The sequence below is a fragment of the Typha angustifolia genome, chromosome 14 (genome assembly GCF_048772165.1).
Source record: "Typha angustifolia cultivar Huaian chromosome 14, ASM4877216v1, whole genome shotgun sequence".
Taxonomy (NCBI): domain Eukaryota; kingdom Viridiplantae; phylum Streptophyta; class Magnoliopsida; order Poales; family Typhaceae; genus Typha; species Typha angustifolia.
In genome coordinates, this window is record NC_133252.1 from 1,603,010 (window position 1) to 1,620,435 (window position 17,426).

A 17,426-nucleotide genomic window follows, 5' to 3' on the forward strand; every position below is an offset into this window, starting at 1 on the left:
TGCATGTCTGGTGAAATTTTCATCAAATGCTATATGGTCCAGTTTTAATCTAATTACTTGCCAGCCATTTTGTATAACCTATGATTAAATTAGAGACTCATAATTTATTTAGAAAAAAATAAAGGATAATTATATTTAAATCCTCATGAAGTATCACACTTTCCTATGCCGCATAACAAAAAGCCTAAGAAGACTAAACTACCTCAATAACTCTCTTTTCTCCTCTGATATATAAGGTTAGAATGTGCTCTTGCATTAGACAATCTATAGATGAAGGGTTTAAAAAAATATTAATGTTAATTTAGCTCAATATATGGCAACATAAATTAAAACGGAGGGTCCATAGTATCCATGATAGTAAAGACAGAAGTCATGATGTTTGTAATAAATTTCTCTTAAGAAAAAGTACAAAAATGGGGCCACTTGCGGTCCTTTTACGAGCGCCACATTTGCCCACTTACGGCCAAACAAGTTAGTCTCATGTAGCGGTGGCTTACAATTACAAGCTAGCTCATAGAGCAGCATCAATATGCATTGTTAATTGTGATTAAGTTGTTGATAGCAACGTGGCTGGCTCGAGCATCTTGTGAGTGAATTCGATCCCATTTTTAATTGGGATCGCAGTCACGCAACGTACGCCACTAAAATCCGATCGACTTAGTGGTTGGGCGATTGAGATCAAAGCGACCGACCCTTTAGATAAGTAGTGCTTCTGGTGATTGGAAAATTTGAACGACCGAACGACCGACCTTTGGAAAGCCATCTCGAACGTGATGATTGTTCCCATGCAACTTGGCTTCTCTCAGCCGTCCGATCATGCCAGCGTGGGGACCCCCCCTTCCTCACGTACACTCGAGTTGCATGCCGTTTCTAGTTGTAATAATTCGGATCGGATCAGCCCAAGGACGGAAGGAGGGTTATCAATGGGACTCTTTTGTTCGCTTTTTAAAGCTTTGGCGTGGTAATACTAGTACTAGTCTAGTACTACTACTAGTACTATGGCTTCCCTTCATTGTCGTCATAGTTGGGGGCAGCTTCATAACCTTGATTTATTATCTACCCCCTACTCCCCTCTTTAAAAATATATTATTTTAGCTCTATAATGATTATATTTTAGAGTACAAATATTATTCATCAAGAGTACATCATCTACCCTACACTAATATAACTACTAATTTATCGTTGATATATATCCTTTTAAGCTAATATATATTATATTAAAAAGTATTTATAGTAGTTTTATAAAAAATATAAATATGTTTTTCATAATTTATTTTATTTTATATTATATTAAAGATAATTACTATACTCTGATTCTAAAATATAGGGTCTTGTTTGCTTTGAGACTAAACTTCAATATCGATTAATTAATTTTATTTCTTAATTTAATTAAATATAAAAAAATTAAAAACATATTTTGTTATTGAAGTAGTTTAAACGAGTCTCTAAGCCGGTTCATGAAAAGTCCCTAAGAAAAAAAAAATTAACTATTCTAGAATTTACTTCATAAAATAACGAGATATTTAATATTTTATTTTAAATATAATATGTTAATCTCGTTAATAGTTTATATAAAAAGTAGGCACAATTTTAAAGAGTTAATAAAAAAAATGTAATTTATATTTATCTCATTCAAACTGGGAACTTTGGTAGTAAATGATGCATGGTAGGGAACTGCTAAGTATTTTGGATATTTTGATATTTCACTTTGAAACTTGAAATAGGATAAAAGATTCTCAAACAAAAAAATAAAATGTGAAGCATAATAATTCCAAAGAGCAATTCCCTTTATATCTAGTTTAATTATATTGATACAGTGACTAATTAATACAGCATGTAGAGCCCTTGCCTGGTTGCCTTGCATATTATATTATCATTATTCCTCATTAATTATTTCTTTGTCCTCCCATCCAAAGTCCCAGTCTGTCATCTAAGTTGCTATACTGGATATTCGGCAGCTTTGCTAATAAGCAAGCACATGTATGCATGTTGCCTGCTTCCATGATTCCATCCATATCAATTTCCTGGAAGCCTTCTTCTTCTTCTTCTTCTTCTTCTTCAACAACTTACTTCCAGTCTTTCAATGGACAAAACATAATAAATAAATAGGTTTACTTACAGGTAGCTATTTATAATTTTAACTCAGTATTACTTTGACCCCTTAACTATTTAAAATATTATAGTATCTATCTTTTATAGAAGGTGTTGAGTATTTCTATCTCAAACCTCCTGAGGATTATCCCTTTCCTTTTCCCTTTCTTTGAGCATTAGATACCTTTTTAGTCCCGTTCTGGAGAGCTCTGGCGAAGCAGGACACTAAATTCAAACTTCTGCTCAGTTGCAGCACATCAACCTGCTGCTATTAATTATGCACACATTTTTATGATCAGTTTGCCTCAGGCTGCCAATTAAATGTATAGCTGCATTTATCATAACAAAGGAGATTAATGTGGGCTCCCAGAATGATTTAAAAAGGGTGAAAGTTTTAAGCAGAAGCACAAAAGTTATATATATTCTTTCCTTTATTTTTTGAGAAAAGATTAGGGGATTAAATCTTACTTAAATGTTTATTAAGATAATTAAGAGTTTTGTAGAAAAAAGTGCTAAAAGAAGAGTAGGTATAAAGAATACTCACTTGCATTCTTTCCTTGATCCCTCCTCTTTCTCTCTCCACCTGTTCTAAACAAGCTGTTGCTCCCCTTTGTGGATATCGTCGCTGCCAATCCCTACCCTCTATCACCTTCTCTTTACTCTTGCACCCTCTACATCGCTGTTGATGTTCTGCTTAGCTCCTCTCCATTACCATCGCCAAACCCTAAGTGACGCTATCGGAATAATAATACTCTAGGGTTGTCTGATTCAGTAGAACACATAATTTTTTATATTTTTACAATTTTACCTTTTTGATTAATCTAAATCCATTATGATTATAATAAAATCATCGAAAGATAGATCTTTTGTGCCCATATAGCACATAATACAAAAAAACTTTCTTTACTTCTATGTGCACTTTAGGCTTGATATAATACTTTTCTTATTGTGCTATGGTTTTTCGTCAAACAGCGGGCGCTAGTCAAAACTATCTCCTCATTTATTTTTTTGTGTACCAGGTTTAAAATTATCTAATTAGAATGAAAGATATCCCTCACCTACCAACCTTTCTTACAAAGAAAAAACAAATCTAAAAGAAAAATAAATCCTTTAATAAGATTCTCGATGTTCACATAGTAACCCTACAACCCAACTACCATCGTCTTTAATAAGAGGAACCTCCTCTCAGTTATCATTCTTTTTAGTGTCAACTATTTGGATGTCTTGTAGTATATTCCAGTTAGTATTGAATTCAAACTGTGGAGGTAGAAGATAGTAGAATATAAAAGATTAACTAAGTTCTATCTCATCGACAAGACTATAAACCAATATATTTAACGTCACATAAATAGAGATATTTAAATAAATAACGAAGATACCCATTATAATGATGAATTAATAAGGAAAAGAGGAGGAGAATAATATAAGTGTTTTTTTTTCAAAGGTGAATTAATAATTAGTAAAATATAAAAATATTGAATAAAGGAGGAGAATAGAGCTAAGCATGTATTAGTAAATTAGATTTTAGATAAACTATTGTTTAATATATAGTTAGTATAAAAAGACTTATAACGTAGTATATAGTGTAATAAATTTGATATGCTTATTCCACAAACAATAAGATTTAAAATTTTGAAATAATGTGCAGGGCACAAAGAGCTTTCTCACTAATAAATTATTAATTATATATAAAATAAAATTATTAATATTTATTATATATCAAACTAAGGAAAATAATAATAAGGTCAATTTGATCATCTTATCTTAGCTATCACAAACTAACACCTTATTATTATTATTATTATTTTACATAATTATTATATCATATTTATTTTTTAAAAATTAAACACTAAATGAAAAATTAGGATAACACCATCATTATCCTATTAAGTCACTACCTTTATCCTATCATAGTTTTCTCTTATTCTACAATTAAAGGGGCCCAATTTTGCATATATTATGCTGGGCTTTCCTTATGGGCTGTTGGGCTCAATTGGGCCCAAACTTGCATGAACTATTTATTTTTACATAATTGTCACTAAAACTTTCAAAATATCATAATTAAAATTATAATTTTTATGATATCATAATTACCAGTAAAATTTTGGACTCATTCAAAGTTTCTATTATAATTAAAGTTAGCAAATGTATATAAATGACTAAATTATATAATTTTCCTTCAAGTTTAGAGTGTAAAATATCTATCGATGAATTTTTTTAAGTAAAATATTGAATGGTATTTAAAACTAGTTTAAGCAATTTATACAAGATTAAAATAGTAATTATATAAAAATCACAAAACAAAAGCTAACTCGATATATATTAAAACAATGGCAAATTGAGATTGGTATTAACTCCTTTTACATTACATGGAAACGATTTATACTTTATATTTTTAATAGATTTATTCTGTCATAATATCAGTGATTTAGCCTTCTACAATTAATTAAAATCCTGACTCCTAAAGCACAATGGGTATATCGTTTTCAGGCCTTAGCAAATTAGTTTGGGAAAGGCCCAATTAAATCTACGCCCATGGCCATGGATAAGCATCATTTCTCATACGTGACACTATCTAGAATTATAGTCTGTATCATTCCAATAAGTAATTTTCTTACATAATGTTTAAATCTTTTGAATTTTTATTTATACCGTTTGGCTCTTTGTGGTTTAGATTAACCTGAAATTATTATATTTTTTAATCTAAACTTAACGTAAAAAAATATTAATTTTTAGTTCTACCAAGTACTTGAAGAGATTTTTCCAGCAGAATGTCTAAATTTTTCTTTTCCTTTCATTAAATATACTCGCTATAGTGTTGTTACCATGTCTCTATGATCATAATTAAATATCTCAATTATTTTAAAAATATGCACAGAAGATTTATAGTTGCTCAAATAACGGCATAATTAATGTCACACAAGTATTATGATAATTTAATAGGTTTCAACTTTTGATATAGGTTAGGAAAATATTAAGCATTTAATAAGCCCTCAGTGTAAAACTATGTTTTAGGGACATGAGAGGGTATATATATGACATAAATATTAAACATTGGTGTTATAAAATAATAATCTACAGTCTAAAATCTTCTAAATAATTGGAGAGGAAAATTAATTATATGGTAGGGCTCACAATCTTCAATTCCAACATCGTCGAGGCAACCAAAATTTATATTCCAAATTTCAAAATTCAACGGTCGGCTAATCTCGACCGCCGGTGAGGTGTACAGTCGAAACTGGTCGGTGGATTTAAAGTTTGCTTTATAACGGTCATTTTTGCTTGGTTTAATATTTAAAAATTCCGATTCATTCGACCGTTATAACTTTATTAGGTGACAAAGAAAGGCATATGGCCGGGTCATATGGGGCCCAAGATTATTGATTTGAACCCTAGCCACTTTTGTTCAAATCGGATCTAAATGCCAAGATCCGATTAGGAACCACACCCACTTCCAACAAGGATCCGATAACCCGTTTGAACTTTGTATCATATATATATAAATTATGCAAGCGATTGACGAGGTAAACAAGAGCTATTGAAATTAGTGGGAGGCCACTAATTTTTATTTTCCATACAACCTTAATTTTAGTCTCTAAGTTTTAAGATTATTAATCTTTTATATATATTTCTAAAATGTTAATATGGAACATAGAATTGTTTATTCCTATGGATGTATCATTTATGTTTACAAAGTCATAGCTTCTTGTCGAGTCGATATCATGAGACCAATTCCAATTCTTTCTTTTCTTTCAATAAAAAAAAAATATGTTTGTTAGATCATCCCATATTAGTGATGAACAACTAATACTTAACATTAATTGTAATATCAACTATGCTGAGATGGCACCCAGCCAAAGTACACTCAGCCCAATCTTTTATAAGAGAAAAAATTGTACCTTAGAAATTTATTAATATAAAACAAATTGACACAGGTTGAAAAAAAACCATAATATGGTGGCTTCTTCGGTCAATATAAGGAAGTGCATGGTTTTGTCTAAGTCCTTAGATTGGTGGATGAGTATTTGTTAAGAGAGCGAAAAACTAGTTTAGCAAAAAATTTGAGCCTAGATCAGCTGGACATGCTTGAAGTAGGGCTGGTGAAAGCTTAACATTGACGGCAGCTCAGTGGAGGGCCAACTTAGTGGCCTAGGAGCAGTTATGAGATTAGAAGATGGTGCCCTTGTAGTCATTTACTAGGAGATGGTGACTGGGGGTCAAGTGTTAAGAGGCGGAGGAGGGTAGGACATTTTAGTTGGGCAAATGGCTTGTTACTATTCAGGTTGCAGCGAGTTGGTAATAGAGTTGAACTCCTCAGAGCTCATAAAGCCTACATAGGAGCGATTGGTTGTGGCTAATTAGAGAGGTTATCACCGAGTGCTTCGCTTTGATCGAAAGGTTTCGAGAGACGAGAGTCTCTCACATTTATAGGGAAGAAAACTAGGTCGCTAATTGAGCTACATACTCAGGGCAATTGGACTCCTGAGTTTATAAATCGCGGTCTGCAGGGGCTCCCTCATGAGTTAGTGTTTAGATCTCATTTTTGATACTTCGGCCAACTTCATTGGCTGGATAATTATAATCTAAGCTAATTATAGCTTCTTTTCTGTTAATTCACCGCTTACTCTTTTACTTAAACAAGTAACAAGATTCAACAACTACTCTAAAAGATCAAACTAATGAATGTTAATCTGATATATCTATTCCAAGTGAGAAATACTAATAATGTTGTTATTACGTCTTCAAGTAACAAGATAATAAGTGCGAGACAACGTGTAGGAAATAAAATAAAGTTGTGATTAAATTTACGTACATAAGGCATGTGACGGTACTCAACGGAGTCATCAACGTGTACACCACCACTTCTTAGACGAAGAGCATCTACGCATCATGCCACCGACTAGTCTTTCTCTACAATGCTCCATTTTTCTATTCCATTAATTAATATTAAAAATATTATTAGATCTTTATCATCTCTTCAAAAGACCGGAGATTTCTAGCAAGTATTGCAGACTTGGGGTTCCGTTTTAATCCTTTGAAATGATCCTAATGTATTGGAAACCTCACCCCTTTGTATACCAAATGTGAGATATATAGATTAGAATGGAACTGCTGGAGTGCACTCTATCTTGCTTAGTTACTATAAAATGGGATAGAAAGTTTAGTTCAAGCACATTTGCTATGAATCAGGAAATCAGTTTAATTTTGTTATCAGATTGGATAAGCAATTAATCCGATAAAGACATCGCTAACTCGACCATTTTTTAGCAAATCGATTAGATTACTGATGATGCCTAAATGACCTAATTATTTTTAAAAATTTAGTTAATTCTATTCTTTTTTATCCTAGCGTATTTTATTCTAAATAACTATATTACCTTCTATAGTTTATAAATTTTTTATGTTTGTTGATAATAAACCTATATTTATGTGTGGAAAATGTTTTGTTAGTAATATGCTACTGTGTTATTATTCAAGAATTGATTAATATGATGCTGGCTTTGACGTGCAAAACTATATGCTTATAAAAATTGAGAGTTGTTAACCATAAACATTGGCTAACAATGACGAAGTAATAGAAGATATACCAATATACCATTATATTATTATTTTTAAATATCTTTTAGTTTTCAAAATTATTGAGAATTATTTATTTATTTATTTTTAAAAATATTTCAAAATAGTTTTAAGAAACTATTGATCTGCCAAGGTGAATTACTGGTTCGATCAATAACACTGTGACCTCTGATTGAGTCAATGTCTAATTGTCTATGTTCTGATACCTATGATTCATTCTTGGCCTATTGCAATATAAGCTCATTGATAACTAACTAATTACTGGTTGTAGTAGTTTCCTGTAGCTTTGGTTTTAGGAGATCCAATATGGCCCACCCACCGTTCCTCCCTGTCTCCATTCGCTCTTTTCCACCCTACCCCACTTTCCTTTTTACTACCAATAAACAATCACCAAAAACCAAGTAAACACCCAAAACCAAACCCATTCAATTCAAAATCCCACAGCCTCCTCCCAGCTGTGCCCCTCTTCTTCATCCTCCTACCACGCGCTTTCTTCTTCTTCTTCCTCTCTACTTCCTTCCTTCCTTCCTCTCTCTTTAACCTCCACCTCGAACTCCGACTGCAAACACCTTGCAGACTACTCATGGGTTCCTCCAATCTCCATCTCCTTCTCCTTACATCCCTCCTCCTTCTCCTCCCCCACCCATCTCTCTCTCAAGGAGGCGGAAGCCCTAGTCCTCCATCTCCCGTCACCGCCCCAGCTCCGGCCCCAGCCATGGACTGCAACGGCGTCCAACTCTCCTACAACCTCGAGTCTACCGAGAAGATCCGACCTTTCCTCAAAGACCCAAAAGCCCAGCCTTACGCCTTCAAGGCCACCGCCACCGTCCTCAACTCCGGGGTCACCACCCTCAAGTCCTGGGCCCTCGTCGTCTCCTTCGCCCACAGTGAGATCCTCGTCTCCATCTCCAACGCCGTCCTCACCGACGGCTCCGATCTCCCATATAACACCACCGTCGACTCCTCCACCTCCTTCTCCGGCTACCCCACCACCGACCTCCTTACCCCTATCGCCACAGCCGGCGACCTCACCCGCATCCAAGCCGAGATCCCCATCGTCGGAACCCTCTTCGGCAAAACCAACACCTCCATGCCCTTACCCACCGACCTCTCCCTCGCCGATCCGTCCTTCATTTGCCCAACTCCCACTCTCCCTTCAAAACTCTCTACCACCTTGTCCACTTGCTGCGTCCCGAACCCGAGCTTTAAGTCGAACACCTCGCTGATCCCCAACAACACCGACCCCTCCAAGAGCTACCTACCTCGGCGGAGCGGCGACCTCACCATCACCTACGACGTCCTGCAAGCTTACTCCTCGAGCTATCTCGCACTCGTCACCATGGAGAACAACAACCGCCTCGGCCGCCTCGATAACTGGCAGCTCTCCTGGGAGTGGAAGCGTCAGGAGTTCATCTACTCGATGAAAGGCGCGTACCCATTAGACGTTGACACCAACGGCTGCGTCTATGGTCCTCAGGGGAACTACTACAAGGAATTAGACTTCTCCAAGGTGCTCAATTGCCAGAGTAAGCCCGTCATTCTTGATCTTCCATTGTCGAGGTACAACGACACCGTTCTTGGAAAGATTCCCTATTGCTGTCGGAATGGCACCATCTTGCCCAAAGCCATGGATCCCTCGCAGTCCATCTCGTCGTTCCAGATGCAGGTGTTCAAGATGCCGCCTGACATGAACAGGACCGACTTGTATCCGCCGGCGAATTGGAAGATTAAAGGGGGCTCTTCGCTGAATCCGGAGTATGTCTGCGGCCAGCCGGCCCGCGTCAGCCCGACGGAGTTCCCGGACCCGAGCGGGCTGGAATCGACCACCTCCGTCGTCGCGACATGGCAAATCATCTGCAACATCACCACCGCAAAGAATTCGAAACCCAAATGTTGCGTCTCCTTCTCGGCCTATTACAATGAATCTGTAATACCCTGCAAGACCTGCGCTTGCGGCTGCCCGGCGAACCGCCCTGGTCCCACTTGCAGTACCACCGCGCCGGCTCTCCTCGTGCCGTCTCAGGCTTTGCTCGTGCCGTTCGATAACCGGACGTCAGAGACCTTGGCTTGGGCCGAGCTGAAACACTTCAATGTCCCCAATCCAATGCCCTGCGGTGATTATTGCGGCGTTAGCATCAATTGGCATCTGAATGCGGACTATAGCAAGGGGTGGACAGCAAGGGTTACCTTCTTCAACTGGGAGGGTGTGGACCTCGCAAACTGGTTCGCCGCAGTTGTGATGGATAAGGCTTATGCAGGGTTCGAGGCGGCGTATTCATTCAACGGGAGTGCAGTGGGGAATGACACCATCTTTATGCAGGGCCTCGAGGGGTTGAATTACTTGGTAAAGCAGACACCGGAAGGAGTGCCTGGTAAACAGCAGTCTGTGATCTCTTTCACAAAGAAGACGACACCTGGGATCGATGTGGTTGCAGGGGATGGTTTTCCTACAAAGATATACTTCAATGGCGATGAGTGTTCGATGCCTGGTAGGATTCCGATGAGCCACAGTTTTAGGACTAGTGCCAGCGGCGTCTTTACATTGGTGATGCTTGTAGTTACTTCAGCTCTTTTGATGTTTGAGCTATAGTTCTCAGATCTGCTGCTGGTGCTCTGCTCTCCATTCTTTGATTCTTTCAATGGTTGAGTCTGATGATTTGCACCAATCTAGCTATGACTAGCAGAAACCAAGAAGTAAATTGAGAATTAAAACATACCGGAAGAAGAGCTGGGATTTTGTATGAATTGCTTATATCATCAAGACATAGCATTGGTTAATTCAAGAAGATATACATTGTATGTCTGCTGATTCACCCAGAGTCAGTGAGTTTGTTCTGGTCCCATGTTAATGTTATCCTTTATACTCATAGATACTATGTGATTATGCTTATAATCTGTTTTGCCGTTTATAAACTCGGTGTATTTGCTATCTTTAACCTTTAGTTGCTTACGTTGGTACTCTTGAAGTTGTTTCTCCCTTGTATTCGACCATTGTTATATTTGTTGACTATGTGCAAATTTTCATATGATTAGCCTCTGATGATATAAGTTGAGAACTTTATGGCAACCTCTTCTGGGATGTTAATAGTGAGGTGTTTTGATGTATGTGAGTTGTTTTTGTTCTTCCATTACTTTGTATGATATTGAGAAGATAACATTGCTTTTCTTCACAACTCTGAATTCTATACAAGTTAGACAATTTCAAGCACACCTGGTGGTGGTATTCTATCATGAAAATCAACTTGTTAGGGTATAAAGATCTCGGAGTGAGACTTGCTTTTGAGAAATCTTGATTCCCAGAAGGCCATAAATAAATTTATAGTACTTTTGGTTCTTCATTCGCCATTTGTCTCGGAGAGGTTGGGATACATGAAAGGGATTGTCAGTGGCGAGGGGCCAAGGAGTCTTCATTTCATTGCTTGGAGGAATGAGTCAATAAGGTTCGAGAAAAGGGATGTTAGATTAATTCCTTCACTTCTCTCCTCAAGTTAAAAACTAAAGATCAAATCAATGAATATTGTTATCTTTTTCAAAAATCTAAATTCTCATGGTGATCAACTACCGTTTGAAAAATCGTATGATAAGACCTGTATTTGCAATAGACCAAGTCCAATTCAGATAAAGACAAATACTAGTTACGGATACTAGTTTATCTTGCCTCCTAGATTAAATGGAAAACGGAACCGGGCCGGGCCAATCGGGTTGGTTATTGTGTTTGCTGGCCCGCCCGCAAGTGGGTCGGGCCAGGCCGAGTTTGGATCGAGCTAGAATCGTTTAGCCCGTTATCGTCCGTTGGCTCGTGAAAGATTGGGCGGGTTGGGATGAGCTTCGCATCAGTATGGGCCATACTTAACCCAGATATATAGAATTGTCAAATCTATTTTTCAGCCCTTTTAATCTCTTATTCCCTCCCTTTATTCTTATTATATTTATCCCAACTTTTGCCTCTCCCACGGACTTTCCCAGCGACGACATGCTAGCCTTCAGATCCAACGAAATAGACCTCGAGGACGTCGTCCTCGAGTACTCTCGCCTGAAGAGCTCCCCCCTCCTCCTAAGAACCCACCTTCTCGGTGATGCCGCCAAGCTCCTACTCCTTTGATGGCGCCGAGAAATTCTTCTCCAGGGATTGGGATTTAACCAAAGGAAATGGGAAATCCTTCACTTGGTACTACCACGTTGAGCTTCCCAAAAGGAGCCAAAAGCTTACCCCAAATGCTCAATTCCTAATTGAATCCCTTTGCCGAGCAACGAGGCTTATTGCGACCAAGTGGATGGGTCATTGGTGTTTCGGGTAAACTCTCCTTGCCCGGCGGTGAGCCTTTTCACAAGTTGAGGAAATCAACATGGCAAATGAGACACTGCACTCTGAGGGACTGATAGAGATCTATGTACAACCTTAGATGCTTCTCCTTGCTCCACAGCCACAAGAACACCACTACAATCCCCTTCACCTCCCTCTAGTTGGTGGTAGCCTGATAGGCAGTGCACAAAATATGGAAATCTTGGGGCCAACTACCATTGTAGTAATTTCCTTGTTCTTTTTCTTTGGAAATAAATTGTTAGGTGATATGCGACTGACTTTTCTCAATAGGGCTTGGTGCATGTTTGTACGATTCTTTACAGCTCTGTTTAACATCTCGTGAACAAGAAAATGGGGGGGGGGGGGGGGGGGAAACAATTTTGTAAATAAATCAGTATGAGTAATAATGTATACAATTTTTATATATAGAAAGAGAATGAACTATATGAAGATAAATAAGATATTTACATGTAAATACATAGTTCATTGAGGGCCAGGACTGGAGAATTAGTGATGACGAGTAGACTCAGCTAAAAGAAAACTACTACTCGAGCAACAAATGTTTATGGAAATAAAACTTAAAATGGATATGAAATTTTTACCCTAGAGAAAAAGACTCTTTAAGGCATGCAGCTACACCTGCATCTTAAGATTCTAATCTGGATTTACTTCTCTTCCTTTAGATCCCCGTCCAAGAAACCAGTGAACAACCGATATAGCTTGCATGGAAGGGCAGATATAGCTCCGCAAATGCTTCTTTCTTGCTGTACTCTGATGGTCTCTAATCAAATACGAATTCATCCTCGGAATCTTTAACCTCCAACATTTCTAACCTTTCACTATTCTGAAAAGAAAAAAAAAATTATAACAAGAAATGAGTGCAAATATAAGTATCTAATAAATAAAGTAAAGATCGATATACACACATGTGTGAGTGTGTGTGTGTGTGTATGTTTTTTTAATGCTTCGAGTCATTATAACCATATATCTTACGACCAACAAAAATAGTGGAAAAGTGAAGGTGATTTTAGAGTTCAAACCTCTGTTTCAGGAATATCTAAGAGGTTGTCTCGATGAAGTTCTCTATCTTCAGCCTGTTGTTGTGCTACATGTTGTTGTTCTCCTGGATGATTTGGAACTGACGGCCCATTAATAGAGTTCACAGGGAATACAGATCCTACTTTCATTTGAGAGGAAGGTAAGTTAAAGCACTGATCACTTCTGCTTTGAAATCGCAGCAATGGCGGTGTCCCCGGAAAAGGCCTTATGCCTGTATTGCTCGGGGTGTAGTTTGTCTGGTTAAAAGGTACTCGTTGCATTGCAAGTCGTCTATCAGGATTGCTGGGCAATGGAGGAGGAGGTCTCCTGTTTGAAAGGTTTACAAGTTGTGCGGCCGAGTTGAAGGGCAATGGAGGAGCTCGCATGTTTGAGGAGTTTGCAACTTGTGCAGCCGAGTTGAAGGGCAATGGAGGAGCTCGCATGTTTGAGGAGTTTGCAACTTGTGCAGCCGAGTTGAAGGGCATTGCAGGAGCTCGCATGTTTGAGGAGTTTGCAAGTTGTGCAGCCGAGTTGAAGGGCATTGAAGGAATCATCATGTTTGAGGGGTTTGCAAGTTGTGGACCAGAATTGTAGGCACGAACTTGTGTGTTCACAAGCACAGAAGAGAGACTTCGCAGGCTTTGCAGCGAAAGATGGTGTTCGACATTGCGCACTGGAGAACTTCTTCCATGATTTTGACGAGCGTCTTCTCGTTCTCTCTTCTGGAAGATGCGGTATTTCTGTTGTATCCCACAAATATATGCAGTTAAATAATCAAAGTTAGACACTATGTTAAGAAAACGATATCAAATAAGTGATTTCTTTAATAGATTAGTCTAGTACTAAATTACCTGCAAGTGGCTGGCAACGTTCTCTCTTGTCAGCAATTTAATATTCATCAATTCAAGAATTTTCTTCGGAACAGCCTCTGCATATAATTAGAATTTGAGATCAAGATCCTGTTGCAGTACTACTACTACTGCTCGTAATATTTTCTGAAAATATTAAAATAAAAGTTATAACAATAAGCTCTTACTGTCAATGCCCAGTTGGTTTACCGCCTCCAGAAATACTTTATGGAGTTCATCGGTCCAAACCACTCTCGGCTTCTTCTTTGGCATCGTCGAAGATTCGCGCATTCTACGTTCCTCCTCCTCCCTCTCTTTCTCTTTCTCCGTCCTTTTCTTTTCACCATCACCATTCTCTTCCGTCTCATCCTCCTCCCCCTTAGCTACAAGCAACCATATAGTTTTCAACATCTCTTTGTTGATAGGCTTTGCAAGGTAAGTCCGAGCGCCGCTTTTTAAGCATTTCCATATAATATCCGGCCGATCATTCTCTGACATTACTGCATATCATATAGTAATTAAAAACAAGTTAAAACTGTAATCTACACTAACTACTTAAGATAATATATATATATATATATATATCTGAACTATTATTCTTTCTTTCAATGATTTTTAATTTTTTTTAATATATAATATTTTTTAAATTATTAAAAATATCTCACTTAATTCTATTTTTATTAGAGAGTTATTACGTAGGAAAAATGATTTTAACGGCCATTAGTAAAAAAGAATAATAGTTCAGGAGGAAAAAAAAAATCTCATATATGTACTTACTGATCACCAACGGGATGTTTCTGAACTTATGTTTGATGTGCTTCAGAAACTCTAATCCATCCATATCTAACATAGTTACTTCGCTCAATATAAGATCGATCTCTCCCTTTTGCTGTTGCAGCAACGAGATCGCACTCGCACCATCTTTACTTGTCATCACTGAAAGAGAATTAAGGCACCAATCAAATTAACTCTTATGATCGAATTATCCATAAAAAGGATACAAAAAAGATGTAAGTAATTAAAATAAAAACCTTTGTATTGGCATTGTGTGAGAATATTCTTAAGGTTTTGGAGCTCAGTTGGATCATGAACGACGACAAGTATCCGAAGACCAACCGGGAACTCGGGAGAGAGGCCATCAAAGACGCAGCTTGCTTCCATTTTTATGAATGAGATCTACGTAAGATCAAATATAGAGAAAGAAGTATCGAGGGACTAACGTTAATTTTATATTTATCTCTATCTATCTGTATATATATTTATTTAGATTTTAAGTCGATCTCTTTGCGTTTATCTTCAACTATACTACGTGTACATTAATATACTATTGGTTGGTTTTTGATAGTTTTGGGCCCCACCCACATCCGAGCCGAGATCCCCACCGTCAAAAACCTCTTCGGCAAAACCAACACCTCCGTGACCTTATCCACCGAACTCTCTCCCTCTCCGATCCGTCCTTCATTTGCCCAATTCCCGCTCCCCCTTCGAAACAACACCACCACAGTGTCCACTTGCTGCGTCCCCAACCCGAGCTTCAAGTAGAACGCCTCGCTGATTACCAACAACGACACCGACCCATCCAAGAGCTACATACCTCGCTGGAGCAGCGACCTCACCATCACCTACGATTACGACGTCCTGCGAGCTTACCCCTCTAGCAGTATCGCCCTCGATGACTGGCAGCTCTCCTGGGAGTGGAAGCGTCAGGAGTTCATCTAATCGATGAAAGGCGCGCACCCATCAGAGTTCGACTCCAATGGCTGCATCTATGGTCCTCAGGGTTACCTTCTTCAACTGGGAGGGCGTGGACCTCGCAAACTGGTTACGCCGCGGTTGTGATGGAGAAGCCCAATGCCGGGTTCGAGGCGGCCGGGAGTGCGTTGAGGGAATAACACCATCTTCATGCAGGGCCTCGAGGGGTTGAATTACTTGGTCAAGCAGACACCGGAAGGAGTGCCCGGTAAACAGCACCCAGTGTCTCTTTAACAAATAATACGACACCTGAGATCGATGTGGAACAAGGGGATGGTTTCCTACAAATCTATACTTCAATGGCGACGAGCGACGAGTGTTCGATGCCTGGTAGGATTCCGATGAGCCGCAGTTTTACGACTAGTGCGACCGGCGTCTTTACTTTGGTGATGCTCGTAGTTGCTTCAGCTCTTTTGATGTTTGAGCTATAGTTCTCGGATCTGCTGCTGGTGGAATAAAATTATTGAGGAAATAATATTGCTTTTCTTCACTACTTGAATTCTATACAAGTTTAATAATTTCAAGCAAATCATGAATATTAACTCAATAGGGTATAAAGATCTCGGAATAAGACTAGATTTTTTTTTTTTTTTTTATTTGATCTTCTAGTCATCTTGATTCGCAAAAGGCCATGAATAAATTCATAGTGCTTTTGATTCTTCATTCGACTTTATTATCTTGGAGAGATTGTGATATATAAAGGAGATTGTCCATGGCCAGAAGTTTCATTTCATTGCTTAATGTACTTTGTATTTTTTTTCTATCCAAAAATCCAAATTCTCATGGTGATCAAAGACCGTTTGGAAAATCTTATCCGCCAGATCTTATAATCATATCTACTGCTCTTGATAAGGCTTGTATTTGGATTATGCCTCTTAACAAGGAGTCCTAATCTGAATACCAATACTAGTTTATCTTATATTTAGTCTTCTAGATAATGTAGAAGATATGAGAATTCTTAAAGAGATTTATAAGATTGGATACCTGAGGATAGGACTCCGTTTTAAGTTGAGGGATCACATACCAATAACGTGATTTAGTAATCAAACACTAAATTAAATTTTATTTTTTTAATCAGTCCCTAATAATAAATAAATAAAATTTAATATTTATTTAATTTGATTCTAATTTTATTATTAATCCTGTCGATCTCTCATATCGCTTATGAGTCCTCTCTCTTCTCTTCTCTCTCATATGCCATCTTGTGTCAGTTAAATTATATTCAATCGAGTTTTTCTTTTTTTTAAGGACTATATATATATATATTTAAACTCATAAAATATTATTATATACACAATATAAATTAGTAAATTTTTTAAATATGCACTTAAAGTCGTGGATATGTCTATTATAATTTTAGTATATTATAACACATCATAAATAATAAATATACTTTTAGTTTAATTTAAAGTTAAATATTAAATTACCTTACCTTAGTTCAAAGTATCTAAACCAAAACTAAGAAATGAAACTACCAATCTAGTTCAAAGTTTAACTACTATTGCAGTTTTCTTCTTATTCTTTTAGTAGGAAATAATTATTAGCATTTTAAGCGGTATGCGTCCGATTTAACAGTAGAATGCTAATAAAAATCAGCCCCCCCCCCCCCCCCCCCCAGCTCAGTTTAAGCTCTCAAGAACAAGCAAATGAAGGGGAAAAAAAATCCTAATTTTGTAAAATAAATCATGTATTGAGTGATTATCTATGTAATTTATATATATATATATATATATAGAAAGAGAATGAAATATATGAAGAGTTATGGGAGTTTGGTTCATCTCCACCGCTGCGCTTAAGTTTGATTTGGTTCTATAGTT

General features: G+C 37.5%; 2 protein-coding genes across 2 annotated transcripts; one reads left to right on the forward strand and one right to left on the reverse strand.

The window, feature by feature from the left end:
- The first annotated feature begins 8,105 nt into the window (after window positions 1-8,105).
- LOC140776252 (COBRA-like protein 7) lies at window positions 8,106-10,645 on the forward strand. The gene has a single exon (XM_073119894.1). The coding sequence runs from the start codon at window positions 8,252-8,254 to the stop codon at window positions 10,256-10,258; it is 2,007 nt and encodes a 668-aa protein (XP_072975995.1). The 5' UTR covers window positions 8,106-8,251; the 3' UTR covers window positions 10,259-10,645.
- Window positions 10,646-12,752: 2,107 nt separating this feature from the next.
- On the reverse strand, window positions 12,753-14,148 carry LOC140775631 (uncharacterized). Its single transcript, XM_073119012.1, has 4 exons — window positions 14,046-14,148; window positions 13,861-13,937; window positions 13,012-13,749; window positions 12,753-12,815 (listed from the first exon to the last, which is right to left on the reverse strand). Exons 1-4 carry the CDS (start codon window positions 14,146-14,148, stop codon window positions 12,753-12,755), a joined length of 981 nt encoding a protein of 326 aa, XP_072975113.1.
- Window positions 14,149-17,426: the final 3,278 nt, after the last annotated feature.